This window comes from Panthera leo, chromosome B4 (genome assembly GCF_018350215.1).
Source record: "Panthera leo isolate Ple1 chromosome B4, P.leo_Ple1_pat1.1, whole genome shotgun sequence".
Lineage (NCBI taxonomy): Eukaryota > Metazoa > Chordata > Mammalia > Carnivora > Felidae > Panthera > Panthera leo.
Window position 1 is genome coordinate 6823726 of NC_056685.1, and position 27925 is coordinate 6851650.

The window sequence follows — 27925 nt, forward strand, 5'->3', positions numbered from 1 at the left end:
AACAACTATTTCATAAAAATGAACTGAACAGGGAGTAATAACAAAAACTGGTTAGCTACCGCAAACCTGTAGAGAACAGTACTGACACCGGGAGAAGGCTGCTGAGGGAAGATAAACTGAACAGAATCCAGAGTCATTTCCCAGCTTCCCTGAGATTTTACTAGAGTCACCTGATGGGTCCGTGAATGAGGCAGTGAGGCATTGGACAGATACAGAAGTGTGTTCAAAGTACCGGGTAACTTTCAGGAACGTTAGCAAGGAATGGGTGCTACGCGGGGGGGCGGGGCGGGGAGTATTTTGCTTCCAAACACGTTGGCCTGTCTCCAGTTTCGAGGACAGCAGAACACTTCTGTGAGGGTGAACTGAGGGTTCTAGACAACACGGCAGGAAGAAACGCGGGAATTTGAGCACACTCAACAGAAACAATCTGTTAAGCTGAACGTGATGTACTGTCAGGGTTCGGAGGAAAAGACCATAGTTGTGGGGCGTCGTATCAGCCCTCTCAGTTTGTCTCTGGGGTGTGGATGTTCTGGTCTGTTCGTGGTCCCAGGTCAGGCACATCGTTGTCCTGGGTTTGCCGGCCTTTCTGAGGACTCCCTCTGCCTTTCCCCTGGGTTGGATCTCATTTTCTGTGTCCCACGTTTCCCTCTCTGATACGCTAGTGGGACACAGCCTCCAGGTAAACAGGTAAACCTTTGAAGACCTTGCAGATCTTAAAATGCATTTTCTATGACGTTTTAGTGGAGCAGAGTGGGTTGGAATGCCAGCTCAACCCTTGCCAGCTGTGTGATCTTGGGCACGTTAATCTTTGTCTTGTCACCTGCAAGATGGAGGTTAAAGCAGTACTTGCCCCATAGGGGCTGTGATGAAGATGGAATGAGCGAATCTTTACAAAATACTCAACCCGATGCAGGGCGAGTGCTGAGTAGAAAGTGATGCCACCAGTGTGTACGGGGGCTCCTGGGCCTCTGCTTTAAGCCCACCCCTGGCACGGACTCTCTTGTCCCAGTGCCCCCCGGTACCCGGTTCTTCTGCGTTCCGCCAGGACCAGGGCCCCCAGAGTGAGTCAGAGCCCTGCTTTCAGGATGAAAGTTCAGTCCTCGGCTCCTGGGTCCTCGTGGGTCAGCAGACCGGCACACACCCTGTTCTTAGAGACGGCAGCCACCCCTGGTTCCCTCTGCTGCAGCTCTCGCAGGAAGTGCTGTTTCCTTAGCACCGCTGGGTCTCCCCTCAAATCCACTCTCGAGATAATGACTTCATCTAGAGAAAACTCGCAGGCGGTCAAATTTCACTGTCTTCAAGTGTATATAATGCAGGGATTTTTAGTATAAACACAGAGTTATGCTCTAATTCTATATCCACTGTCGCACGATGAATTGTTCAGAAGGCATTTATTCACCCAGCACTGACTACCTGCTAGATACTATGCCATCTGTGGGGCATTTATCAGTGAATGGGATGAGGGTAGAAGCCGCCCTTCTGAAGTGCACGGCCAAGGACAGAGGGAAGGAGGAGTTGAGCTGGGGGCATCTATCAAACGTTAATTAAATTTGAGTTGTATGTGGGAGATCCAAATGGAGATTAGATGCAGTGAGTTACACTAGTCTGAAACTCGGGAAAGATTTGGGATAAACTTATATTGGGGAGTCACCCTTTTATATAACCATGAAAATCAATGGGGTGAATCATATAAAAAGAGGACAAATACTTAAAAAGTAGGCAAAGGCATTAGAGGAGAAAGCAAACATTTGATACAATTGTAACCACTGTCTCACTTGGGGAGGAGGGAGACACGTGAGCTGGGAAGGAGGTAAGGAATATGTAGTTAGGGATTTGAATCAGAGGCATCAGCAAGGACTTAAGACTTTGGAAATACTCGTATTTTCTGGTTTTCTCCACTAAAGGGCCCCTGAAGCAATGACATCCCCTGTAGTAATGAAGGTCATGTAGAACCCGTATCTTGGTTTCTAAATACTGTTCATCACTAAGAAGAACCAGAGCCCCTTAGAGAGATGACTGATTCCAAGTCTAGGGCTGGGAAAAGCGTCAGGTGAGCCTGGAAACTCGTGCCACGAAGTAAGGAAACCCCCGATGAATGACAGGGGCGTGCTAAAAGGACACAGCAAGTGGCCTGAACCCGGCCTCTGCTGGCCAAACATGGGACAATTTAAGCAGCAGAGAATAATAATGGTTAAGAGATTCTAACTCAGTGAATACAAATCAGTCTCTCAGCACATCCTAATACTGTACTAGAAAAAATGAGGGAAACTTACAGAGAAATCACCGCTTTGTATAACAAAGCAGTGAAAGGTGGAGAAGTAGGCTATTCAAACAGTCTCAAAGTATCACCTTATAGATTACTTATTAATCTCAAAGTTTAAAAAAAAAAAAAAAAGATGTCTTACAATGGAGAGACTGGTAGATACTACCTTTACAAATGACCAGACTTTGTCACTTGTGATGGCACAAAATGACCCTTGCTGTTACCAGGGCAGAAAGTACAGATCACCTGCGGAGGAATATTGTTGCCAAAAAGGTTTACCTTGAATGTAATCGGGTGAGAAAACAACCAAACACTGCAAGACATTCTATAAAATAACCGTCCAAAAAAAAAGTCCTAGACTTTGCAAAAATGTTGTCAAAAAGACCAAAAAAATAATAATAAATAAATAAATGAAAGTCGTACAGACAAGTGGGGGACTGCTCTTATTGAAAAAGACTTTAGAGATGACAACAAAATGCAATGAGTGATTCTTAATTAGTTTCTGGACTAAAAAAAAGCTAGGAAAGGCATTTGGGGACCATGGGAAGGTCTCGATATGCACTCGATACTAATACTAGGAGTTTCTTTGCGTGTGACAATGGGAACGTGATGTAATGCAAGGTGCGATGCCCCTCCCCCCCAGACCCCCCAGCAGGACTAAGGGATGTGTTCCCCCAGCTTCTGGAACACCATCCTCAATGACTTAACCCTCTTTGGAATTGCCTCAGCCAGAGACTGCCCTGCCCAAGGTCACAGCCCCCTCCCTCCTGGGCGGCCCACACCCAGTGCCCGCTCAGTGTGGGAGTACAAAGCCAGTCCGCCTTGCCTGAACTCAGACAATGTCTCTCTTCCCCCAACCCTACCTTCTTCCCCTCCCAGGTCCCGATCCCAAGAGCACTCCTACAGAGCAATCTGCACCTCGGTGGCTGCTTCCTGGAAAGTCCCACTTGGGGCAGTTTGTACTGGAAGGGGTTGGGGGAGGGGATACCAAGACAGGAGTTAGGAGCTGGATCGGCCAGCCGGCTGGCCACGAAGACCTCCGCACTGATAGCAGCTGGAGCACGAAAAGCCCCTGGCACAAAGTAGGTAGTTTGGGGACGCGCAGGTTGTAAAACTCTTGCCAGCAGCGAACTGGGGGGGGCATAAAGTAGAAACAAGCTGGTATGATGTATCGGTGTTCAGATATTCAAGCAATGTGGACACAACAGGGCTGTGCTTATGCATATTGTGAACGAGTCGAGGGGTCGGGGAGGAAGGTTCACCTGGTGAGCCTTAGAGATGGTTCACAGAACACCGGTGGGTGAAACAGATGGGCAGCCCCGGTGGGTTAGTCCTCAATCTGTACCATCAAAGGAATTCACGGATAGATAATCAGGTGGCTGAGGACAGTCGCCCTGAAGAGCAGCCATGATTCCTTGGCCAACGTCTGGAACGGAGGCCGTTTTCAGCCTGAGACTGTGGAGTCTGCGGGAGGCAAAACCCTGCCAACACCAAATGGAGAGGATGAGGATTCCCCGACCCCTCCCGCAAAGGAACCGACAGCCATTTACGCAAGGAACTGTCTGCTGGAGAAAGGGAATGCTCAAACCTTTTGAGGACTGCTGAACGTGGGGACTGAGCCGAGGCCGAAACCAGGAGATGCAGAGTCACTGTGGGCCTCTGTCAGAGTGGGGGCAGACGAGGCCCAATAATAAATGAAGTATCGGGTCCCGGGGTTGATGGACCCCATCAACGGTCAATTCCCTGATTCTTCAATGTGTAGTTAGATTAGACGTCAAGGGAGGTGGGCACAACCTCCACATCGGTTCCTTGGCCTGTGGTGTCACAACTGTGGTAGCGGGAAGGCTGAAGCAAGCTTTTGAGATTGGCCCTGCGGCTCCGGGGGAAGGGGATGGCAGAAATCAGTGGCATCCTTAAGGCCCCGAAAGAATGCAGGGCCAGTGACCTCCATTGTTAACTCCATGCATCATTTTGACAGTTTGGCCCCTACAAATAAAACTCTTTCAGTGACCCACCTGGGAAACTGTTCTTGTCCCTGCAACTCTGGCTGCTCCAGGTTGATAGTTCTAATTTGTAAAAGGGGGCATGCCCTCACCATGGGACACAGCAGGAGTCCCACCGAAATATTAGCTACAGTTGCCAGCCGGGCACTTGAGCGACGGAGGGGCCGGCACGCAGAGAGAGAAGTCGTGCAGGTAAGAGTGACTGACCCTGGTCATCAGGAGGCCACGCTGCAGGCACACGGTGGGCAGCAAGGAGGAATGTTTGGCACCCAAGTGGTCTGGTTGGGTGCCTCTCGGTACTCCCTCTTGCCCAGTGTCGATGGGCCACGGACAGGTTAAGCAGGCACTGTCTGAAAAGAGCGTGGAAACAAGGGGCTCAGACCTCTTGCAGATGACGGTCTGGGTCATGCCGCGAGGAAAGCCAAGTCCAGGAGTGGCGTCAGCTGAAGGCATGAGAATGGAGAACAGACGGTAGAGGAGGACATCGGTAAGTACCACGGGGCACTGCTGTGGCAGTAGGGGCTGTGACTTGCCTTCCGTCCTTCCTCTTTTACGTTCTTCCTAGGAAAAGAGGCCTTCTGGTACCCCGGGGGACTTCCTCACGCTTACACCAAGAAGTGGATCTCCCAGCACAAAGTGGCTACGGCCTGAATGTTTGTGCTGCCCCCAGGCTCACACACTGGATATCGTTACGCTCATTATGGTGTCAGAAGGTGGGGCGTTTAGGAGGTGATGAGGTCACGACGGTGAAGCCCTCCGGAATGGGATTAGTGCAATCATAAACGAGATCCACAGAGCTCCCCTGCCCCGGCCACCTTGGAAGGATCCCACAAGTCCGCCACCCAGAAGAGAACCGTGCCTGCACCCTGAGCTCAGACTTGCAGCCTCTAGAACTGTGAGAAATCAATTTCCGTTGTTTGTAAGTTACCCACCTTGTAGTATTTTGTTATGGTAGCCCGAACATACTAGGACAAGACAGGACTGAATCTTATGTGCTGCTCGGATCCCCGCAGGAATGAAGGACTTGATATTTCCCTGAATTGCCTCAGGAGAGAACACGTTTGCCCAAGATCACACACCCTTTTCGGGGCAGCCCTCATACAATAACTTATCAACATGGTAACGTGAAGACCCAGCCCCCTTGTGCCAACTCATGACAGATCTGAAACACCAACCCAGCGTTAGAATTCCCCTGGGATTGGCCCAGGTCTCCCTGAACGTGATTGCAATCCCCTCCCCTTGCACAGGGGGTGATCCCAGGAGCACTCCTTAATAAACCTGCCAGCTGACCTCCACTCAGAAATGACTTCCTGAAGCACTGAACCTGTGACATATGGGTATGTAGGGGAATGTCCTTGCCTTGCAGAGATAAAAGCTGAAGTGTTTCTGGATTGAGTGTGATGATGTTTGCAACTTATTTTCAAACTGTTCTGAAAAAAGAAAAGCATGTGTGTACCTGTATATAGTGAATGTAACAAAACATTAACAACTGATGACTCTAGGTGAAGTATATACCTGTGCTTAGACTTTTCTATAGTTTGAAATTTTCTGAAATAAAAGATTAAGGAGTTGAACACACACACACACACACACACACACACACACACACACAGGCAAATGAAGAGGGGTCTTAACACAGAGATGTAGAGGAGTATCCAGAATTTCAATACTTCTGGAGGGTCAGCAAGAGAGCAAGGTGTTGTGAAATCCAAGGTAGAAGAGAGTTTCAAAATTAAAGTAGTGTCCAACACTATCAAATGGCTACAAAATGGTCAAGTAAGGCCGTCAAGCCAAGTATGGGACTTCAAAGTGTCCCATAGAGTTAGTATCCAAAAGGTCCCTGATAATCTTGAAGACGCAAGTGTCGGTGAAAAGGTATTATAGGCACCCTGCCACCGAGCAGTTCTCTGCAGAACTGTCATTTGGCTGAAGCACCACATTTTTGGCTCGACTGTGTTTTCAAGACTTTTAAAAATCGAGTATCCATTATGTTCAAAGTTCTGGAATATTCCCCGTAGGGAGAATGTAGAACCACTCAGAAACACAATTTATTGGGAAAGGTGCATAAACTCAAATACTAAATCCACTGTGCCAGGTATAAGAATAAAGAAACTCACAGAGAAATACAGAGGAGATGAGGGGAAGGGAGGAAGGAACACTCCAGAAGCTTGAAGTGGGTGGGGAGCACAAAAGGGCATATTTAAGAGGCCATTGGATCAGCCATTACAATTGGCTACCCACAGGCTGAATCTGGCTTCACTGTGGGATTCGTTTGGCTTGCAAATTAAAACTTCAGACACGTATACCTAACATTTACAACTCGAGATATTTATCACAAAGTCCCGATTTGTGGCAATTTGAAGAGATAGGGCAAACACTTGGCTGGGGCTGAGAGAAGGGTCTGGGGTAGGCAACAATTCCCCCAATGTCTCCCCCAATCTCTGCTTCATCGATTTAAGGTACTTGTTCAGACTGTGTAGGCAACTGAGTTGTACTGGACCCAGGGGTGGGATGAGAATGAGGCGAGTGATGCAGGAATTCGGGGGGGGGGGCAGTCGTTTGGCTTTTTAAAAAATACTATATTAAAATAATGACTGATCTTCAGTTTTCTGGTGCTCTCCTAAATTTTGCACCGACGCTAGAGTCTCGCTCGCCTGACTCTAATCTCCGAGCAGCAGGGACTTCATTTCGCCTGTACAGTGGTAAGCATCAGCACAGGCAAGATCAGATCGGATCAGATCTGCATTTGGGGGAGCACTTCAGTTCCCACGCTCCAAATCCCGCCCCTGCTGCACTCACAACCTCTCGGGTTCCCACTTCTCTCTAACACTCGGATTTCAATTTCCTATCCTGAGTACCTCTTTCGCCCCTAAACCACTGACTGTCCCCTCTCCCTTCCCCTCCAAGCGAGCCCACCCGGGAAGGCCCCAAGCACCTGCCTCCTCGGGCGCCTCCTCCACCTGCGCTCAGCACGAGCCGTTTCCTGCATCCTCCCAGGCCCGACAGTCGCTCCCGACACCATCGCTCTGCTCCAACAGGGCGGAGCTTCCTCATTGGCGCGCTCAGCGTTCGACTAGTGCTGCCTCGCCCCGGCGACCGTCCAGCGGGAGGCGGAGCGAGTCCAAAATGGCGGCTCTCAGGCTGGCGCGCTCCGTGCTGCTGGCGCTTTGAGGTGGTCGCCAGGGGTCGGGGGGACGATTTCCCCGCCGCGGGGGCCCTAGAGGATGAATCGAGGGCTCTGCTAAGGTTAGGCGGTGGGGGTGGAGAGAGTGGCAGCAAGGGCTGCGGTGGAGTCCACGGAGCGGGATGTGCGAGAGTTACTCCAGGTCGTTGTTGAGGGTCTCGGTGGCGCAGATCTGCCAGGCGCTGGGCTGGGACTCGGTGCAACTCAGCGCCTGCCACCTCCTCACGGACGTGCTGCAGCGCTATCTGCAGCAGTTGGGACGGGGCTGCCATCGGTACTCTGAGCTGTGTGAGTACCGGGCTGGGTGCGGGAGGGCTGCCTCTGGCCAGTCACGAGTGACACCTCCGGTCTTCCCTTCTCTATCTCAGCGTCTCCGAGATGTTCGTGCTTGTCCCCCTACCCCGAGATCGGGTGTTTTCTCGGCCTCTGACGCCCCTCGGGTTCCGCTGCCCCCTGGAAACTCCAGTCATCGCTGTGGTGCCTCTCCCTCCTCCACTAACTTCCCGCCTCCAGCCGGGACCCCTGTCCCCGCTCTCAGCTCCACGCCCTCCCTCACCTCCTCTCTGGTCGGAAACCAGCAGCGGTCTTTTCCTCACCGTCTCGTTTTTGCTGCGTGTAGAGCCACCTCCAGAATGCCTCGCAGCCTCCTTTACTTTGGTCCTTCTCCTCCCTTGCCCGCAAACTACTACAACTAGTTGTCACAGGCGCTCCGTCTACCGGCCGTTTCTTACAAGGCTAGCCATTCTTCAGCTCGTAACAACACATACTCGTTGACAGCTCTGCTCCGTTGGGGACACTGCCTCTCCTTTCGGTATCTGCCCGTTTCGTAGAGAGCATCTCTGCGCTCGCTTTCCCAAGGCCACCTTTGTCAGTTTCACTTCGATTAACTTTCACTCACTTCTCCGTTACTCATCGATTTCCTCCTTTATGTTTTTAGGTCAGTGGTTATCCAAGTGGGGTAGAGGGAACGCAGGCGATTGACAAGGGTCCCCAGATAGTCTGGGCTGCAGTGTTTATTTATTTATTTATTTTTTAAGTGAGTGGCAGGATTTATAGCTGATGGCGTTTAATAATTCGGAGTATTTAACAGAAACCACATCTCACTGATGTGAAATGAAGTGTGTGTGTAGGGGGAAGTACCAGCCACTTCATTTTCAGGTCATTGCCCGAAGTGGTAACCTGGAGAACTGAGTCACGCGTTCCCTGGGATGTTGTGCTTTCTCAAGGTGGTTCCTTCTGAGACTGGAGGATTGAGACCCGCAGACACGCTTTGCTTCTTAGGCCCCAGATTCCATTCCAGCTTCCACGGTACGACCGCAACAAGCCGTCCCCAACACACATCTGCACGTGTCATTTTTTTTTTTAATTTTTTTTTTAATGTTTTATTTATTTTTGAGACAGGGAGAGACAGAGCATGAACGGGGGAGGGGCAGAGAGAGGGAGACGCAGAATCGGAAACAGGCTCCAGGCTCCGAGCCATCAGCACAGAGCCCGACGCGGGGCTCGAACTCACGGACCGGGAGATCATGACTTGAGCGGAAGTCGGCCGCTTAACCGACGGAGCCACCCAGGCGCTCCTACGCGTGTCATTCTTAAAAATATTTTAATTGGTGGGGCGCCTGGGTGGCTCCGTCGGTTGGGCGTCCGACTTCGGCTCAGGTCACGATCTCGCGGTATGTGAGTTCGAGCCCCGCGTCGGGCTCTGTGCCGACGGCTCAGAGCCTGGAGCCTGTTTCAGATTCTGTGTCTCCCTCTCTCTCTGCCCCTCCCCTGCTCATGCTCTGTCTCTCTCTGTCTCAAAAATAAACATTACGGGGCGCCTGGGTGGCTCAGTTGGTTAAGCGTCCGACTTCGGCTCAGGTCATGATCTCACGGTCCGTGAGTTCAAGCCCCGCGTCGGGCTCTGTGCTGACGGCTCGGAGCCTGGAGCCTGTTTCCGATTCTGTGTCTCCCTCTCTACTCTGACCCTCCCCCGTTCATGCTCTGTCTCTCTCTGTCTCAAAAATAAATAAACGTTAAAAAAATATATATATATTTTAATTGGTACTCCATCGGTTACAGGCTGAAAATCCAATAAAACTCTTCAGCAGCACGTGGTTTTGTCTGTGAGCCAGCTTTTTCTCATCTGCTGCTATCCTAATCTCAACCGTGCTGAGCCACCGGCCTCATCCAAAACCGTTTTAAGCTATCAGTTCCTATATAGACGCGTGCGGCTTCCTAGAGTGTCCTTCACCCCCCGCCTCTGGCCCCCAGTAGTACTACTTGTGTTTTGAGACTCACTCATGATTTAAGAAACTCATGTCATCTGCTCCCATAATTCTGTGCATACTCCGGTGTGTTAACATCTTGCTTTGTAATCATTCATGTCTCTCTCTCTCTCTCTCTCTCTCTCTCTCTCTCTCTCTCCCTTTCCTTTCCTCTCCCCAGGCGACAAATTTATTGCATCTGTGTTCTCTAACCTAATATGGTGCCATAATTTACTAGGCACCCAGGAAATAAGTGAATGAACTGATAACCTACTACCATAATAGCTATTTAGTCACCTGACTTTTTGAGTTCCAAAGTAATGTATTTTGGGAATGCCTGATTTCACTGATCCCTCTCATCTAAATTTGGAACCGCGAAGTAATAACGCTCTTTCGCCCATGTCTTGACAATACACCGCCAGCACAATACCCTCCTGGCTTTCGCTTCTTTTCCCTCCCTCCCTTCTCCATGGTCCGCGAGACTACTGTTGCGGTCACGCGGAGTCCAGCTTAAGTTTTTGCTACCAAGTTCCCTAAATAAGGGCAGATGTTCTGTATTTTTGGGTAATGAAAATATCCCCTGAATACATAGCTGCCTTTCCTGCCTTCTACACAGAACCAGAACATGCGCTGGCGTTGTAAGTAACCAGGTATTCCACGGTCACCAAGTAATCGTTGTCCTGTGTTAATGTCAACCCCTTTTCTAATTACCCGGTTTGTGTAGTCAGTTTCCTTGCTTCTGGTGAGAATGTGACTATCAGGTTCATTATCCTCCATCATGGTTTTGTGGCTTATTAGCAATGCTGATCCCTGGTATATTTATTAGTTACAGACTTTGTTAGGTTCTTTTTCCTATACTGAGTTTTAAACTCAGATTTTGTCCTCCAGTTACCACTATGGAGTCTTGTATTCTTTAAATCCTTTAACTCCTCTTTGTCTTTTTGACAACACTGACTGAGGACCACTAAGAACTGAGCGCTGTGTTACAGACCTGGATGTCCTAAGGCACAGCCCCTGCCCACAAGGTGGGGACAGGGGTGCAGACTGTGGACAAAACAAACTGGTGGCGTTCGCTCCTTTTTAAAAAATGACTCTCAAGTTACAGCAAGGATCGGAAGTTGCCTTTAATTCAACGAATGATGCATTTTAAGATTTCCCTAAGGTAATGATTTCTGAAAGCACGCAGGGCAGATGTTTCTCCGTGCATCGTAGTATGGATTAAGTATGTGCGTGTGCACTGAAAGTAGGTGCTGAATATTTCAGAATGACCCTTCGGGACTAGCACTCGTCACTCACCAATTGCCTGGTATGGGCAGTGAATGCAAAGGGACTGAGGTGAAGGAGAGGTGGGCGTGGGCCGTGGGCTGGGGCAGGATTACTTCCGGGAAGGCTGAGATTTGGAGTGGAGCGGACCCCAGGCCAGAGAAGAGCATAACCTGGGACATCCAGGTCGGATGGAGTGTGATGGGGGGGCCAGGGAGGTGGCCAGCCTGACACGTGTCGCCGGTTCACTAGGAAGGTGTTACCGGAAAATGGACAGCGGAGTGAAATCCGCTTTGGGAGGGACGGTGAGGGAATGAAGACATTGGTGGGAAGCACCGCATGCTTCCGAGGACGGAAACAGTGTGGTAAGAGCGGTCTTTTAAGAAGATGGCGCTCTCCCTGAGTGCAAGGTGCAAGAGAGACTCCATGACGAGAACTGGAAGCTGAATGAGAGCGATGGTAGGAATAGAGATACAGAAAAAGTTCTGAAATCCGTGGCCCAAAATGGGGGGGGGGGGGGACCGAAAGGCCCTGGGTTGAAATTGCGAAGCATATGGACAAATTCAAGGTGTCCATTTTGTTCTGGACTGAGGAGAAGAAAGCTTTTCATAGGAATAGAAGGACTATTCTGTTAGCTCATCTTAACCATGTCGTCAAGAGGAAGAATGAATGTTGATTTTATTTATCCCTTCTGTTTTCTGCATCATGGGAGTAACTAACCCCTACCTGTAGCGGAATTCAGAGACTACAGAAGTGTTTGAGGTCAGAAGGGAAAGTCTCCCGCTTCCCCCTGTGCCCCGGCGCTCAGCCCCTTCCACTGTTAATGGTTGGACACATATCCTTCCAGAACTTTTCTCGTAGGCGCGAGCAAGCATGTGTCTAAGTTTTTATGAACTTTGGGTTACTTTCATTTTACAGCATGATTTAAGTTCAGACATACTGAGTTTGAAGTGATCATAGATTTCAGTAAAAATAAATAAATAAATAAACCACTTTTGTAAAGTGAACCTCACCTGAACTTTATATCTTGTCTTCTAATGACATTTAAATTGTATATATAAATTATCTTTATGATATAAGTGTTTTCTGTGAATTCTCTTGCATTTAAAAACCTGACTCAGTGGCAAACAGTGGTTTCCCCTCCTCCACGGGGGATATATCCCAAGACCCCTAAAACCATGAATGCCTAAAACCATGAATGGTATGGAACCCTATGCATATACTATGTTGGGGTTTTTTTTTTTCCTGTACCTACATATCTGTGATGAAGTTTAATTTATGAATTAGACACATTAAAAGAATAACAACAATAACCAATAATAATTAGAACAGTTATAACAGTATATTGCACCAAACGTTATATGAGTGATCTTTTTCTGTCTCTCAAAGTATCTGAATGTACTGTGCTCACCCTTCTTGTGATGTGAGCTGATAAAATCCGTCCGTGACGCGGCGCAGTGAGGCGAACGACGTAGGTATTGTAGTAGGGGTGGGCCTATTCCTGACCTTCTGATGATAAGTCAGGAGGACCAGCATCTGCTTCCGGACCGCTCGGACTGCGGGTCGCTGAAACCGGAGACAGTGACGCCCGGGATGGGAGGGGAGGAACCAGGGTAGTTCATCCCACAAATACTTACTGTGCGCCAACTATATGCCGGCCACTGTGCTGGGTTCCAGAGAGGCATCAGTGAACAGTGGTGAAAGCGTAATGGGCATCTCCTTGGCCCGGGGTGCTAGTTGTTCGATGGAAAAATAGTAATAGTAACATTTACTGAGCATTTGCATTTTGTCAGCCACTGTTCCCCCGTCAACTGCTTCTGATGATGTATTCTGTGCTAGCTGACTGTAGAATGAATTATCTGGCGGTCAGATCAGATTTCAAGCTGACTTTAGGAATCACCTTTCCAATCTGTAAACAGTATGAGGTTTTCTTTAAAATCTATTAAATTCTTTCCAAAAACTCTTAAATATATGTATTGTGTTTGACTCTGAGATACATATTAACGTAATACTTTTTCTTGATATTTAAAAAACAATACTCGTGGAATTTTCTTGAAATAATTTGCATGGCTTTTGACTTTGTTCCAGATGGCCGGACAGACCCAATTTTGGATGATGTCAGCGAAGCTTTCCAGCTTATGGGGGTTAGTCTTCATGAACTAGAAGACTATATTCACAATATTGAACCTGTCACTTTCCCACATCAAATTCCTTCATTTCCTGTCAGTAAGAACAATGTACTTCAATTTCCTCAACCCGGAAGTAAAGATGCAGAGGAAAGAAAAGAATACATTCCTGATTACATGCCACCCATTGTGTCTTCACAAGAAGGTTTGTGATTTCTTGTTTGTTTCTTACTCCTACATTTGTTAACTATCTTGATGGGTTTTTAGTCTTCTTAGTTTTCCTGACTGAATTCCATAAAATGCTATGCCAGCATATAAATTCTAGAAATGTAGTCAAAATATTTTAAGGTTATTTACAAATTGGTCTGACATTTAAGCCAACAGACACTTGCACTGGCGGTATGAGGGAGAGCCATGGCGCGGGCAAGGTTATGTCTAATGAGGCGTTTATTTCCTCCGTAAATTTTAAGTAGGGAAGAACAGAATGTGATCACAGAGAGAAGCTTCTCGGTAGATGCAGTGTATGGGAACGGGGTATTAAATAAGTCAGAAAACCTCTGCAACGTAAAGGAAAATTGAGGAGGTTCTTTTCCTCGCCTCATTTTCGTAAATGTGAGTCGGATGATACTGGGAACAGTGAGTGAGTGAATATTCACTAGTGTCGCGCAGCGTTAGCTCCATTTTTAAACGATGAGTAGAGGTGTGTGTTGTTTGGCCGTATGAAATTTTTGATTAAAAAGTGTAACAGCTAATGAGGCAGACTAGTTGATCATCGCAGAACCCCTTTTCCCCTGCGTGGTTTTACACGTTGATCGTGTAGGCTCACTGAGGTTCTGAAGAGATACCTAAGTAGTTCGTGGTCTCGTGCAGGTCGATCGATGCGCAATACTTTTTCTTGTAAAAATGGGAAAGTTGCAGTTCATTCCCTTTTTACCTTTACACTTGTACCGTTTTACCTGCCACCAGCAACGCCCTAAGGTTCCACTTTCTTACAGTTCACTTCTCATAATCTCCTGTTCCACGTCAATGGCGTTCTGGAGTGTTCCCCGTTTGTTTCAGGGCTAGCTTTAAACTGTTTGACAATCTGTGTGTCAGCGTTGCCTCATTTGAAGAACTGGGCAAAAACTGGCCCTCCACTGTAGAGATTTATCGTGGGCTGGTACGTCGTCATCACATACTCTGGATCTTGGGTGCGGCAGCCCTACCGACGAGCGCGGGCGCCGTAATTAAAGGTGTCGAGAATGAAGCACCGTAGCTGTGCTTGCTGCTAGCTGCGGCCGTGTGAAAATTTGGATAGGGAGGCATCATACTTTTCTTTCTTTCTCCTTTTCTTTCTGTCTCTCTTTCTCTCTTTCTGTCTCTTTCTTTCAGAGTTTTTGTTTATTTCCAGAGGGAGAGAAAGAGCACGAGCAGGGGAGGGGCAGAGAGAGAGGGGAAGAGAGAGAGTCCCAGGCAGGCTCCTCGCTGTCCTCAGACAGCGGACAGCTCTGTCCACAGAGCCCCTCCCCGGGCTCGAACCCACAAACCGTGAGGTCGTGACCTGAGCCAAAATCAAGAATTGGAAGCTTAACCGACTGAGCCAGCCAGGCGCCCTGGGAGGTGTCATAGTTTTCTGATAAGAGTTGCTTGGGTAGTTGACTTTGCTTGTCAGCTTAGCACGTCTCCACCCCATGGTCTTGGGGATTTAATACCCACTGAAAGCAGGAATCCGTTTCACCGCAATCAGTATCACACAAAGCGTGCCTTCCATAAATGTTCTCGAACTGAGTTAAATCTTGAACTTGGCAATCTACACATGCATCTCAGTCATCCCAACTTCCCTCAGTAACTGTTTAAGATTCTGTCTCCTCCTCACCTTTGAATTTATTTGTATTTGAATCTTACTCTTTATAACCCCCGTGGAAAGTCTGTCCTTGTAAACCCCTCATTCCCTATGGCAGCGTCTTTGATCTTAGAAGCCTGTATTTGTTACAACTTCTCTAAGCATATATTTGTTTACTTTAAAAATACAACAAATGCATTTCAGTATCAACATTATCAAAAGAGGGTTTCTTGGGCAGAGGCCCGGTTAGTAGCTGGATTGCAGAGGGTTCCATTTTCACTCCCAGATGTGAATATCAAGGAGGCCTGGAATTTCCTTCTTTGCTGTTGTCACTCAGTGTGATGGATTGAGCATCCTAGACATCTTCGTGAGAGCAGCGCTGTTAATCCACGATGTGCCCTCTTGTGCTTTAAGAGTCATCTTTGAGTGGCTCCGAAATTTCTAGCTGAAAGGCCACTTAGAAGTACACGAAGTACAGGGGCGCCTGGGTGGCGCAGTCGGTTGAGCGGCCGACTTCAGCCAGGTCACGATCTCACGGTCCGTGAGTTCGAGCCCCGCGTCGGGCTCTGGGCTGATGGCTCAGAGCCTGGAGCCTGTTTCCGATTCTGTGTCTCCCTCTTTCTCTGTCCCTCCCCCGTTCATGCTCTGTCTCTCTCTGTCCCAAAAATAAATAAAAAAATTAAAAAAAAAAAAAAAAAAAAAAAAAAAAAAAAAAAAAAGAAGTACACGAAGTACAAACTTTGGAATTGTGCTCAGAAAACACGAACAGTAATCCAGCGCTGGGAGAGAAGTTAAGGTGTCACACAGGAGGAGACTAACGGAGCGGCGCTGGCCTAAGTAACTGGTACTTAGCGGTTGTCTGGACGATGGGTGATCATGGATTTCATACCAGGGGATCCGTGGTAAGGTTGGCCAGCCAGGACTTCCGTGCACTCTCAGCTGGCCTGTTTCTGAACAGGAGCTACTATCTTCTCTGTTTAAAACATTCTCGTCCATTTTCTCTGTGCCTTTTGGAGCTTTCTAAATCCATTTTGTGGTTTACGTATCTTTCTGTCTCCTCTTATACCTCCTATTTAATAAATCGCTTAATGTTTCTTCTGGCCTTTTACAGAATGTGGACTCAGATGGACGTTTGATTTATCTTAATCCGTGATTCAGGCTCTTCGTTGGTCCGTGCATAACCTGCATTTATTCACTTAGACAGTTACTGAGTCATTTTTAATAATGTAATAAGTCCTATCAAGCTCACTACTGAAAATTAAGCTCAGAACTTTGATAACAGTCAACTCTTAAGTACTTAGTCCCACTTGTTTTATTTTCATAGCATGCAAATGATACACAAGGAGATTCGTGGTTAGGGATGTTAGATACTGACTTCGATCTGAAATTACTGCAGTAAATTTTTGAGTTTCTCTTCTGGATCATTTGAAGCAAGAAGAGAATCTTACTTCATTTGAAGTTTTAGGCAAGAGAAATTATAAACATTTTAAAAAGGAATAGCATAAGCCGTGAACACTCCCTTTTCAGCTAACAACAATTACACATTCTCCAAGGAGCAGAAATACTGCTGATTCATAAGGTATGCATATGGTTCGTAAGGTTGCAATAAGTGACAGGCAGGACAATAAGATGCTTATCAAACCTTTTCCTCCTGTTCAGGGAAGGGATATAAAATGCAGTCCTAGAGTTACCATTTTTTAATATAGCCTCCCAAGTCAATTTAATAAATCATTTACCATCTGAAATCTTTCTTTTCCCCACGGGTACAGCCTGTTAGAAAGCCCCTAGTATTCTGGTTCGCGGTGCAGAGGGTGGGATCGTTATTATCACACCTGGGATGATAATGCTTGTTCACCAGCTTGTTTGTTTTCCTTGAGAGCCACAGACAGGGCCAGACTTTGGTCGTAAGATATCATTAGCAAAGTACTGTCAGGAGACGACCCACTTACTGACCCTTCGACTTGGCTCGTGGCGGAGAAGCATTGGAGCGTCTTGTCTGCCTGCCGCGGCGGGGGTGCCCTGGTGAGGGGTAGGGACAGGTGCTGGTACAGACATCGTGGGCCCCGGGGAGCCACCCAGCTGCTCATTGAGTTTATCGTCTTACCAGGTCGCCGTGCCTTTCGGAACTTTCCGTTCATCATCTGTAAAATAGGCTTAGGAATATCTACCTCGTGGACGCTCGCGAGGATTAAGTGACAGGTTCTGTGAGTCATTTGTATAGAATCGGACATGAGACACAGACGCAGCAGTGACGCAGCTCTCTTCCCATTTCACCTTCCTGACTCCTAAGCAGTTTGCAGGTGAAATGCGACCCACATTTGTGAAGTAAGTCTGCAATCAGGATAAATCTAGAATAGCGTTCACCATGGGCTTAGGGGCCGAGGGAATGCACACCTGAGAGCTGGGCCGGGGTGGATGCCTGGCTGAGGAGCGAGTGGACCGTGGCACGGAGACGATGCAGGAGGAGATGGTACGGAGGGAGTTTTTGCCTGCTGTATCCAGTTCGATGTTTAGAAATGAGACCGCTTTCGGGGCGCCTGGGTGGCTCAGTCGGTTAAGCGTCCGACTTCGGCTCAGGTCATGATCTCACAGCTTGTGGGTTCGAGCCCCACGTCGGGCTCTGTGCTGACTGCTCAGAACCTGGAGCCTGTTTCAGATTCTGTGTCTCCCTGTCTCTCTGACCCTCCCCTGTTCATGCTCTGTCTCTCTCTGTCTCAAAAATAAAATAAACGTTAAAAAAAAAAAAATTAAAAAAAAAAAAAAGAAATGAGACCGCTTTGAAAATGTTTTTTAAATGCACACTGCGCTTGGACTGTTACAGTTCTGATGGCCGGTACCTGTGTTTTATCCAAGAACATTCTCTCCCCCGCTTGCCATACACATTTGCAGATTCACATGAGTAAGGTACTTTTTGCTCCCTGTTCTGTTGTGCTGAGCAGCGTCTGAAAATAGCATCTTCTGCCGGAGTCGTTGTTGGGTTCTGAGTGCGGTGACCAGATCAGCTGGTCTGCGAGAGTCTTCTAGGTGGTCTGTTGATGGATTCAGCATACCTGTGTGACGACAGGAGAAATGGAAACCATTTACTGGGCTTTGCTTATGGCAAGAAACGTATCCACCTGAACTTAAACTTGGTAAAGATACTATACCGTTGCCGCTTTTAAGGTTTCTATTTTTAAAAATTTCTAAGTTGACTTTATTCTTTTTTTTTTTTAATTTTTTTAATGTTTTTTATGTATTTTTGAGACAGAGACAGAGCATGAACAGGGGAGGGTTAGAGAGACAGGGAGACACAGAATCCGAAGCAGGCTCCAGGCTCTGAGCTGTCAGCACAGAGCCCGACGCGGGGCTCGAACTCACGGACCGTGAGATCATGACCTGAGCCGAAGTCGGACGCTTAACCGACTGAGCCACCCAGGCGCCCCAACTTTATTCTTTAGAATAGTCTTACATTTACCTAAAAATTGAGAAGATACGGACAGAGTTCCCTTATATCCTGTACCCAGTTTCCCCTGTTATTTTTTAATGTTTATTTATTTATTTATCTTGACTGGGGGGTGTGTGTGCATGTGTGTGCACACGCGAGTGGGGGAGGGGTAGGGAGAGAGAGGGAGAGAGAGTCCCAAGCAGGCTCCACGCTGTCAGCACAGAGCCCAGTGCAGGGCTTGATCCCGTGAACTGTGAGATCATGACCTGAGCCAAAATCGAGAGTCAGACACTTAAGCGACCACCCAGGCGCCCCTCCCCTGTTATTATTCTTACGTTAGTGTGCTACGTTTGTTATAATCAATGAGCCGGTATTGATACATTATTCTTAACTAAAATCCATTATCTTTAGTTTTTACCTAACGTCCTTTTTATGTGCCAGGGCCCCCATCCGGGATGCCCATTATTTTATTGTCATGTCTTGTTGGCTCTTGTTGGCTGTGACTTTCTTAGATTTTCCCTGTTTTCGATGACCCTGACCGTTTCGAGGAGTACCAGTCAGATATACTATAGGATGCCCCTTTATTGGAATTCGAGGTGTTTCTCATGATCAGACTGGGTTACTAGTTTTGGAGAGGAAGACTCCATTGTCATTACACTGTATCACTGTGGACATGATTTATCAGTGTCAGTGTTGACCTTGATCACCTGGCCGAGGTAGTGTCTGTGCAGTTTCTCCCCTTGAAGTTACTCTCTCCCCCCTTTCCATGCTGTCCTCTTTGGTAAGAAGTTGCCCTGTGCAGCCCACACATAAGGAGTTGGGAGTTATACGCCCCTCCCTGAAGGTGGAGTATCTCCATCCATGAAACTCTTCCGCAGAAATTATCTGGAGCCCTTTTGATGTGTCTCTTCTTCCCCAGAGGTGCCTGGTTTTAGTATGAAGTCCTTTTAAAAAATAACGTTTACAAGTTTAAAATAATTAACAAAAGTAACAAATGTGTTGAAAAATTAACTATTGCCCAAGTATATTAAAGGGTTTTTTAAAAAATGTTTATTTGTTTATTTATTTATTTTGAGAGAGAGAGAGAGAGAGAGAGTGAGTGCATGCTTGCAGGGGTGGAACAGAGGTGGGGGGTGGGGGGGGGAGAGGAAGAATCCCAAGCAGGCTCTGCTCCTCCAGCGCAGAGCCCGACTCGGGGCCCAAACCCATAAACCGTGAGATCGTGACCTGAGCCAAAATCGAGAGTCAGGCGCTCAACCAACCGAGGCACCCAGGCACTCCAACCAAGTGTATTAAGTTTAGAATAAAAGGTCCTGCTCACTTTCCTTATACTCCCGTTTCCCAAGAGTAATCTTGTTTAACAAGCATGAATCCTTCTAGATCTTTTCACGCGAGACGTTGTGACTCCTTAAGTCAAAATTCTGCGTCTGACACCTACCATTTATTTCTCAAGCTGCTGCGGTCTGACTTCTGCTCCCATCCCTTTCTTGAAACAGCCCTCACTGAGATCACCAATTACTACCTAAATGCCTGACCTAAATGAAATTGTTTGTCCTACCTGCTCTTTTTTTGGGGGAGAGGTAGCTTCATGAATGATTGTAAGGCAAATACCTTTTAAATCATGTCCCAGTTCGGGGCGCCTGGGTGGCTTGGTCAGTTAAGCGTCCGACTTCGGCTCAGGTCATGATCTCACGGTTTGTGAGTTCAAGCCCCGCATCGGGCTGTGTGCTGACAGCTCAGAGCCTGGAGCCTGTTTCGGATTCTGTGTCTCCCTCTCTCTCTGCCCTTCCCCTGTTCACGCTCTGTCTCTCTCTGTCTCAAAAATAAATAAACGTTAAAAAAAAAAAAATTAAAATAAATAAATAAATAAATCGTGTCCCAGTTCAAGACATGAAACCCTGCCAACTACCCAGAAGCTCCTCCCAACCCCGTGTGCCCAACTGCAGTCACAGTCCCTCGTCCGTCCCCCAGAAGTGACCACTGGGCTACCCTTGTAGGCATTACTTCCTGCTTGTCTTTAGTTTTATCCGTGAAATGTGTGTCCCTAGGTCCTTTAGGTTAATTGCTTCACCCTCCTCCTAAAATGTTACGTGCCTTTTCAGTCTCTTTTCATCTTTCAGGTCCCCCAACCCTTGCCCCTGCCAAATCGCTTTCTTTTTCTTACCATTTCATTTATTTGTTGAGGAATCTGGGTCATTTGACCAGAGCGATTTCCCACAGTGGATTTTGCTGATCGTGTGCTCATAGCGCAGTTCAGCGTGTTTTTGCACACTGGCAGCGAGAATCTGAGGATTAATCAGACCCCGGTTCAATACTTTGGGCAAGATACATGGACCGTTGCGCTCCTTCGCCAGGAGGCTGATAACGCCTCGTTTTCACTTGCTTGATGTTAGCAGCGTTGGTTGATGCCTGATGCCCGGTGCGAGCATTAATCCCTTAGGAGTTGCAAGGTAGCAATATTCTATCACTTCATTTTATTTCATTCTCTCGGTAGAATAACGTCATGAGGGAAGCCTTTCCCTCATTCACTGTTTAGTTACTTGGTGGTACAGCTCATCCAGGGCAAGGAAGGTAAATGCTTGAAGGTGAAATGCTCTTTCATTTTGTATACCCAGTTTTCAAGACAATGAATTGGTCCCTTTATCATCCATAGAGGACTGATGAGTTATTTTTTTTTAAATATCAGTATGAACTCATAGTTTTAAACATATCTGGTAGGTTTCTTCCTTTCCAAGACTTACCCGTATTGCAGCTCGATTGTCCCATCTTTGGCCAGCGGCGGCTTCTGCAGTCTGGCTTCTGAATCCTTCTCACGTGACACAGTAGCCTTCAGTAGCGTCCTTGCAGCCTCGCGTATCACAGTGTTTTCGGCTTATCTTGTATGCTCTTGTCCCACAGTTGCGATCATTTTCCAGGGAGAAATGGCATTTCAAGTCCATAATCTGGGTACTAGGAGTACTTGTTACTACTGGTCATTGTTTCTAGGCAGTACGTATACTCAAAAATAAATGTGTTGGTGTATATGGATAGACAGGTAACAGGGAGGGAGCCTCATGAGTTCGTGCAGATATTTGCAACTCTAAGTCAGGCCAATGGGGTGTTTTACTGTCAGGTCAGTAGATGCTCTTGTCCATGACTAGTACTCTGGTTCCCAGGGAGAAACAAGAGGATATAATCAGAACATTCCAAAGTATTCCTCTCCCGTATCCTAGATGACACGTATGGCGGTGACACTAATACTTTCTTTCATGATGACCCAAACAGGTTCCAGTTTGGGTTTGTCTGTTTGTTTTGCTCATGCAGTCCTACGATTGCACCATATACACATTGTCAGACCACACAGCTACTTTCTTGAATTCTGTCACCTCATTTCTTAGTTTTTCTAATTTCGATTTATGTTCTTTCATGTCTTTTAGACCATTTAAAAATAGTACGATAAGTGTTTTCGTCTGGTTTTTGAGGATGTTTCTCGTGAACTTTCGTCGTCTGTAGGGATGTTGTTTTGGTGATTCAATCTCCTTTTTCTTATAGAAATGGGGCGTGTGAATGTAGTTTTTCTGAATGTTGGGAAGGAAGTCCCCAGTGCTCCCTCTTCCGGTGTTGGGTGTAAGTGCTCAGAAAAGGCAGCTTGCTTTCTGAGACTTGTGATTTTCTTAACTGCTTTGATTTGGATCTTTTCTTTTCCGTGATGCCAGTCTTCCTTTTCTGCTCAGTCGTGGTGTGGTCCTAGCAGGTTTCTTCTTGCAGGCTCTGTCCTGGACGGAGCAGTGAAGGGGTGGATTTGAAACCTCTGGGCCCAGCCTCCGGCAGCCTCTGCAGATCTTGCCTGGGCTCCTGTCCCCCGCCCCCCACCTGTCCCCATCCTGGAAGCAGTCACACCCATCGCAGCTTCTGGGCCACTCGTCTCACGTGAGGCGGCCGGCCTGCAGGGAGCACCACCCCTTTGGGCCAGTCTCCCCTTTGCTTCTCACCGTTTGCCCACCTGCACGGAGAGCTACTCCTTGGCCTTTGTGGCTCTTGGGGGTTGGTGTTGATGGGTATACTTTGTTACCTCGTTATGTTTCTGCATTTTTATACAGTTCGGGGAGATCCAAGAACTACGTTGCCACACCTGCCACTTTCTTCCCGGGATTCCCTTCGCTGAACCTATTTTGCTGAAATTTATCACCTGTTGGGCACTTCTTGAAACTACTTTTCTTCAGAGACAAGATATCTTTAATGCTCCATTATTAATTCAGTCTCTGTGCCTTTCGTGGGCTCATCTAACGTTGCTCCCCTACCTCTAAGATGTTGGTGCTCCTAAAATTTTATTCTTGACCTATTGCTCTTCTAACTTTATATAGTTTCAATGTGTGATCTAATCTACTTTCATGGTTTTGACAACCAGCTGTGTATGATGACTCCCCAAACTCGTACCCTACTACACCTTTCAGACTCTACACCTTTCAGACTCTACACCTTTCAGACTCTATATCCAGCTGTCAGGTGGCCGTTTCCACGTTTCCCACGGGCACTTCAAATCACTATGCCAAAGGCTGCACACGTTATGTCACTCTTACTACATGTGTACTCTCTATTTTTTAAAAATGTTTATTTTTGAGAGTGCGAGTGGGGGAAGGGCAGGGAGGGCTGGGGGGCCAGAGGACCCGAAGCGGGCTCTGCGCTGACAGCAGCGAGTCCGACGTGGGGCTCAAACTCGCAAACCGTGAGATCACCATCTGAGCCTGTGGGACGCTCAACCGACCGAGCCAGCCAGGTGCCTCCACGCTTGTATGCTCTCTGTTGGTGGCACGTCTAACACCTACTCACTCAAGCTCGAAATGTGTCTTTGACCCCTTCCCTCATTCTGTTTCTTCATTTCCCATAACCAGTCCTGCTAATTTTATTCCTTTGTTTAAACCTTTATCTTTTGTCTGAACTGGTCTTATCTTCCACAACAAACTGTTCAACAAGAAGTATGTCTATTTCACAGCATAAAACACTTTGTCAGCTTCCTGCCTCTTACGGTCACAGAGAACAACCCTTTTTCTCAAGGAGAACCAGTCATGTCGATGGGGGAGCCATGGCTTATTGCATCCAAAGTGAAAATAGCTTTAATCGTGTAGAGGGGGCGCCTGGGTGGCTCAGTCAGTTATGCGTCCGACTTCGGCTCAGGTCATGATCTCACGGTTCGTGGGTTCGAGCCCCGCATCGGGCTCTGTGCTGACAGCTCGGAGCCTCGAGCCTGTTTCAGATTCTGTGTCTCCCTCTCTCTGACCCTCCCCCACTCGTGCTCTGTCTCCCTGTGTCTCAAAAATAAAAAAAATAAACATTAAAAAAATATTTTAATCGTGTAGAGAAAGATGTTTATTCTCACAGTTTGGATCACTTAATGAATAGAAGAAAGTTAATGAGGACATTTGTACTGTTTTTCAGATGCCAAAATACTAATATTTGTGTTTATTTGAAAATAGAAAAATAAAGGCAGCCTTCAGATGATTTATCTTAGATATCCCATGATGTATTCGTAAGCATTATTTCATTTCTTCTTGAAATGGCCCCTAACGGCAGATGCTAGTTTCATTCCCACTTTACAGAGGAGAAATTAAAGCCCAAAAAAGGGGTGCGTTAAGTTACATCGCCTCAAGTTACACCGTGGATGGGGAGCAGAGCTGGATTAGGATTTAGCTGACTTTGTTCAGTGCTGTCCTTATGGGCACCGCCCGTGGGTCGAGTCCTACACGAGAACTGGGATTGAAGGTGGATGGATAAGATGTCCCTTCCTTGCCCGCTCCTGGCCTTTCTTTCTGTGGTTCCTGGAAATCTCTGCTTGGGTCGGACACTCCTAAGTGGAGAGGCACCATCGTCAAGCCGGTTTTCTTAGAGGACGGGCTTGCGGAGTTTCTTCTGGCCCCGAAGTCCAGCCTCACGTCTAAGTCCTCCAAAAGTAGGCCACGGCCCTTCCCTTAACACTCAGCTGTTTTCCCCTGCCACCTTGCAGGGCTGGAGGGCAGGGGTCTGGGCCAGGTTTATCCTGTGTATCCAGGGCCATTAACTGGGTGCACTGTGTTGCTCGTTCTCCTTGGTTCTACAGCAGCTGAGCCAGCGGGTTGTGTCTGAAGTGTTGTCAAGGGCTGACACTTGGTGACTTCCCCATGACGTTCAAATCACAGGTCTCTTGGTGAAAACCTAGGTAAGGCCTCTGAAATCAGACTTCTGTCCGGTTTGCATGGTGGTTTCCTCCCCCCGATAGCTTCAGGCTTTCGTCTCCAGGATCACAAACTTGCTTTTATTTCCCAAAAGGAGCTGTGGGCCTGCGTATCTTTACTCAGGCTGGTTCCGAGCTCCCCTCCCTCGCCACGCTCCTGTGGTGCCCATGTAACGTGTACCTCTACCTCATGCTTCATGTGTTATTGGTTTTACTGGTCTCGAGAACTTAACACCGGTCTTGCTTCCTCTTTAAACCCTACACTCATTCTGCATTCCGCCTTTTATCGCGTGAACCTCAAGTCCTATGACGAGGCCTGAGAGGTAAATTCAGGACGCGGACAAAGTTACTGCCATCTTTAGGGAAGTTTCTTCAGGATGATGGGGAAGCTGTGTCAAGACGTAGCTTGTCCAGAGTAACCCAGCTGTTAAGTGGCAGAGATGACAGTCACATCCCAGATTTCTTAGTCTCAGCGTAATCTATTACCGTGGTATTGTTCTCAGAACATAGGTATAAAAACAGAAACGTTTGTCTTGTGACTCTTCAACTTCTTCTCTTTTCCTTTCAAATTGATCTCTTGAGCCTGGTTACTTGAGAAAAAATCATGTTTTGATGACATCTTATTTGATTTTTTTATTCACGGTACTTTTCCTGCTTATTATTGTTACCCTTAGGAATGGTTTTTATCTGCAGCATAAAGATTAAAGTAGGTTTTTAAAAAAATTTTTTAATGTTTATTTTTGAGAGAGAGAGACAGAGACAGAGTATGAGTGGGGAGGGTCAGAGAAAGAGGGAGACGCAGAATCTGAAGCAGGCTCCAGGCTCTGAGCTGTCAGCATAGAGCCCGACGCGGGGCCTGAACTCAGGAGCCATGAGATCATGACCTGAGCTGAAGTCAGAGGCTTAACTGACTGAGCCACCAAGGTGCCCCGGGTTAAAGTAGGTTTTTAAAGATAATGGGTATTTCTGGCTGTGGATTCATACCGGTAAAATTATCCCTCAGATAGACATATTTACATTTCAAGAAAGAATAAAAGTACCATCATACCCAGATATGATAGACTATAATTTATAGTGGACATGGTCAAATTTTTCTTCCCTTGTTCAGTTTTTTTTTTTTTCTGTAAACTGTCTGGATTTGTAAAAATAAGAATACATTTCCAATATTACAGTAAAATAGTTTTTATGTTTCTAAATCAACAAAATAATCATATAAGATGTCTTCGAAACATTAAGTATTTTAACATTTGCTTCCTATTTTCCCCTTGCAGGCAAGCAGAACAACAACAACAAAAAGATTTTGTGTTTTTTTTTTCCCCCTAGATTTAAAAATTTCCGGAAGTTTAACATCTCTCTTATCCATAGTTACATTTTTTGGAAAATTTCCCCCATTAGCGTGTGTGTGTATGTGTGTGTGTTAAGGAAGGGAGGTCATCAGGCATAGGGTTATAGATGTTCCGTGGCTGACTTGGTGTGAGACCCCAAAGTTAATGCTTTAGTTACAAGTTAGGATTTATTCTGTCTTGCTTTCCTGAATTTGAATCTTCTCAGGACAGTGCAGTAATTGCATTTTATTTAACTAATTACCTGCTCTAAGTACATAAACCTTTCCTATTTCTTTTTTTTTTAAATTTTTTTAAGTTTCCTTATTTTGAGAGAGACAGAGACAGCACAAGTGGGGGAGGGGCAGAGAGAGAGAGAGAATCCCAAGCAGGCTCTGCACTGTCAGCCCAGAGTCCAATGCAGGGCTCAAACTCCCAAAGCCCCAAGATCATGACCTGAGCTGAAACCAAGAGTCTGATGTTTAACCGACTGAGCCACCCAGGCACCCCAGGGCTTTCCTATTTCTGTTAAAGTGAAATAAAGCTATTTCCTTCATTTACAGGCTTATATACTGATCTTGTGTCACTGGTGCTAAAGGGGAATCAAAATCACTTTTTCATTTTTCATGCAGTTGTGGACAGTCTCCTGTATGTCAGGCGTGTTGCTTATTTCTGGAGATACAGAGGTGAATGAAAAAGAAAGATTCTTTTCCTTCTTTTCCTTCCTAGAGCTTCCAATCTATGTGGAGGAGGAAAGATTGGGCTAATATTTACGTAGGATTTTATTTTTAATTTTATTTTTAATTTTTTTAATGTTTATTTTTAAGAGAGAGACAGAGTGTGAGTGGAGGAGGGGCAGAGAGAGAGAGAGAGAGAGAGAGAGAGAGAATCTGAAGCAGGCTCCAGACTCCAAGCTGTCAACACAGAGCCCAACGCGGGGCTCAAACTCACGAACCATGAGATCATGATCGGAGCCCAAGTGAGACGCCCAACTGACTGAGCCACCAGCCGCCCCTACGTAGGATTTTAAATTATAATATGGGATATCTATCCAGTATTCTATAAGGAATGAGGGAATCAATGGGTATTTTTCAGTAGCTGGGACAAGCTGGGACAATTTCGATCAGTAAATTCCGGTGAGAAGGGTAGACTCGAGAAAGAGGAGGCTGTGGGAAAAGAGTGTTGTTGATGAGCTCGTTGTAACCATCCAAGGGAAATATGATGGGGCCTGAATTCTGGCTGGTGAACATGAGGTGCAGAGGCAGGGGCAGATTCCAGAGCTATTGGATGGATGGGATTTGGTGATAGACTGTGGAGAATATGATAGAGAGAGGAGCCAAGGGTTCAACTTGGGAGCCTGGGTAGGAAATCCAGATATCCGGGTCTTAAACAGAAGGGCCTGATCAGGAGTTAAAATTTAGAATGGATCTCATATCCCTCCGGCAATGGCCAAACATAACCATGTATTTTTGAAAAAGAGGGATAGGGTAGAGTTCAAGACTGCATAATCTGTCATGAACCTGAGACACGGCATACTTTGTTGGTTGTTAAGGGCTGTGCATACACCTCCTTTAAAAAAGGCTAGATTTACTTTCTTACTGTTATTATTTCTAGTTTACTTATGGAGTTCCCACCATAAGTAAGGCACCGTACTAGGGGTACAAAGGCTCCCCCTTCATTGACGTCAGATGCAGGGAGTATTTTTAACCATGACCCTGTCTGTGTTTGTAGGATACTGAATTAATGTTCTTTGCGTTCTTAGAACAGAAATTGCTGGAAAACACTTAACATTAGTTTTTTTGATTAAAAGATTAAACATTAAGTTTTTGTTTATTGTTCGGGACTTGAAGTTAGATACATTTGTACAGTGATGCCTGATGTTCACTTTAGTCACGGGATATTTGACTTCCAAAAATTCATAACTTGGAATTTCATTGAAGTATGACAATTTGAAGCCATTCTTTTTTTTTTTTTTTTTTTACTTCCAAATGTAGCTTGCCTACTCACTTTTTCCTCTCTCCTGGTGGCCACATTTATAAAATGGGAATAGTAGCCAACTTTGGATTGTTACAAATGAATGAGAAA

At 46.6% G+C, this 27925-nt stretch overlaps 1 protein-coding gene across 1 annotated transcript in view; it reads left to right on the plus strand.

Annotated features, from left to right (window-relative positions):
• The first annotated feature begins 7350 nt into the window (after positions 1-7350).
• The window catches only part of TAF3 (TATA-box binding protein associated factor 3), a 181823-nt gene continuing 161248 nt past the window's right edge, over positions 7351-27925 (plus strand). Inside the window, exons 1-2 of the mRNA XM_042944822.1 lie at positions 7351-7738; positions 13048-13290. Coding sequence (XP_042800756.1) covers positions 7573-7738; positions 13048-13290 — 409 coding nt within the window. The 5' untranslated portion in view covers positions 7351-7572. The remainder of the gene's footprint in view (positions 7739-13047; positions 13291-27925) is intronic.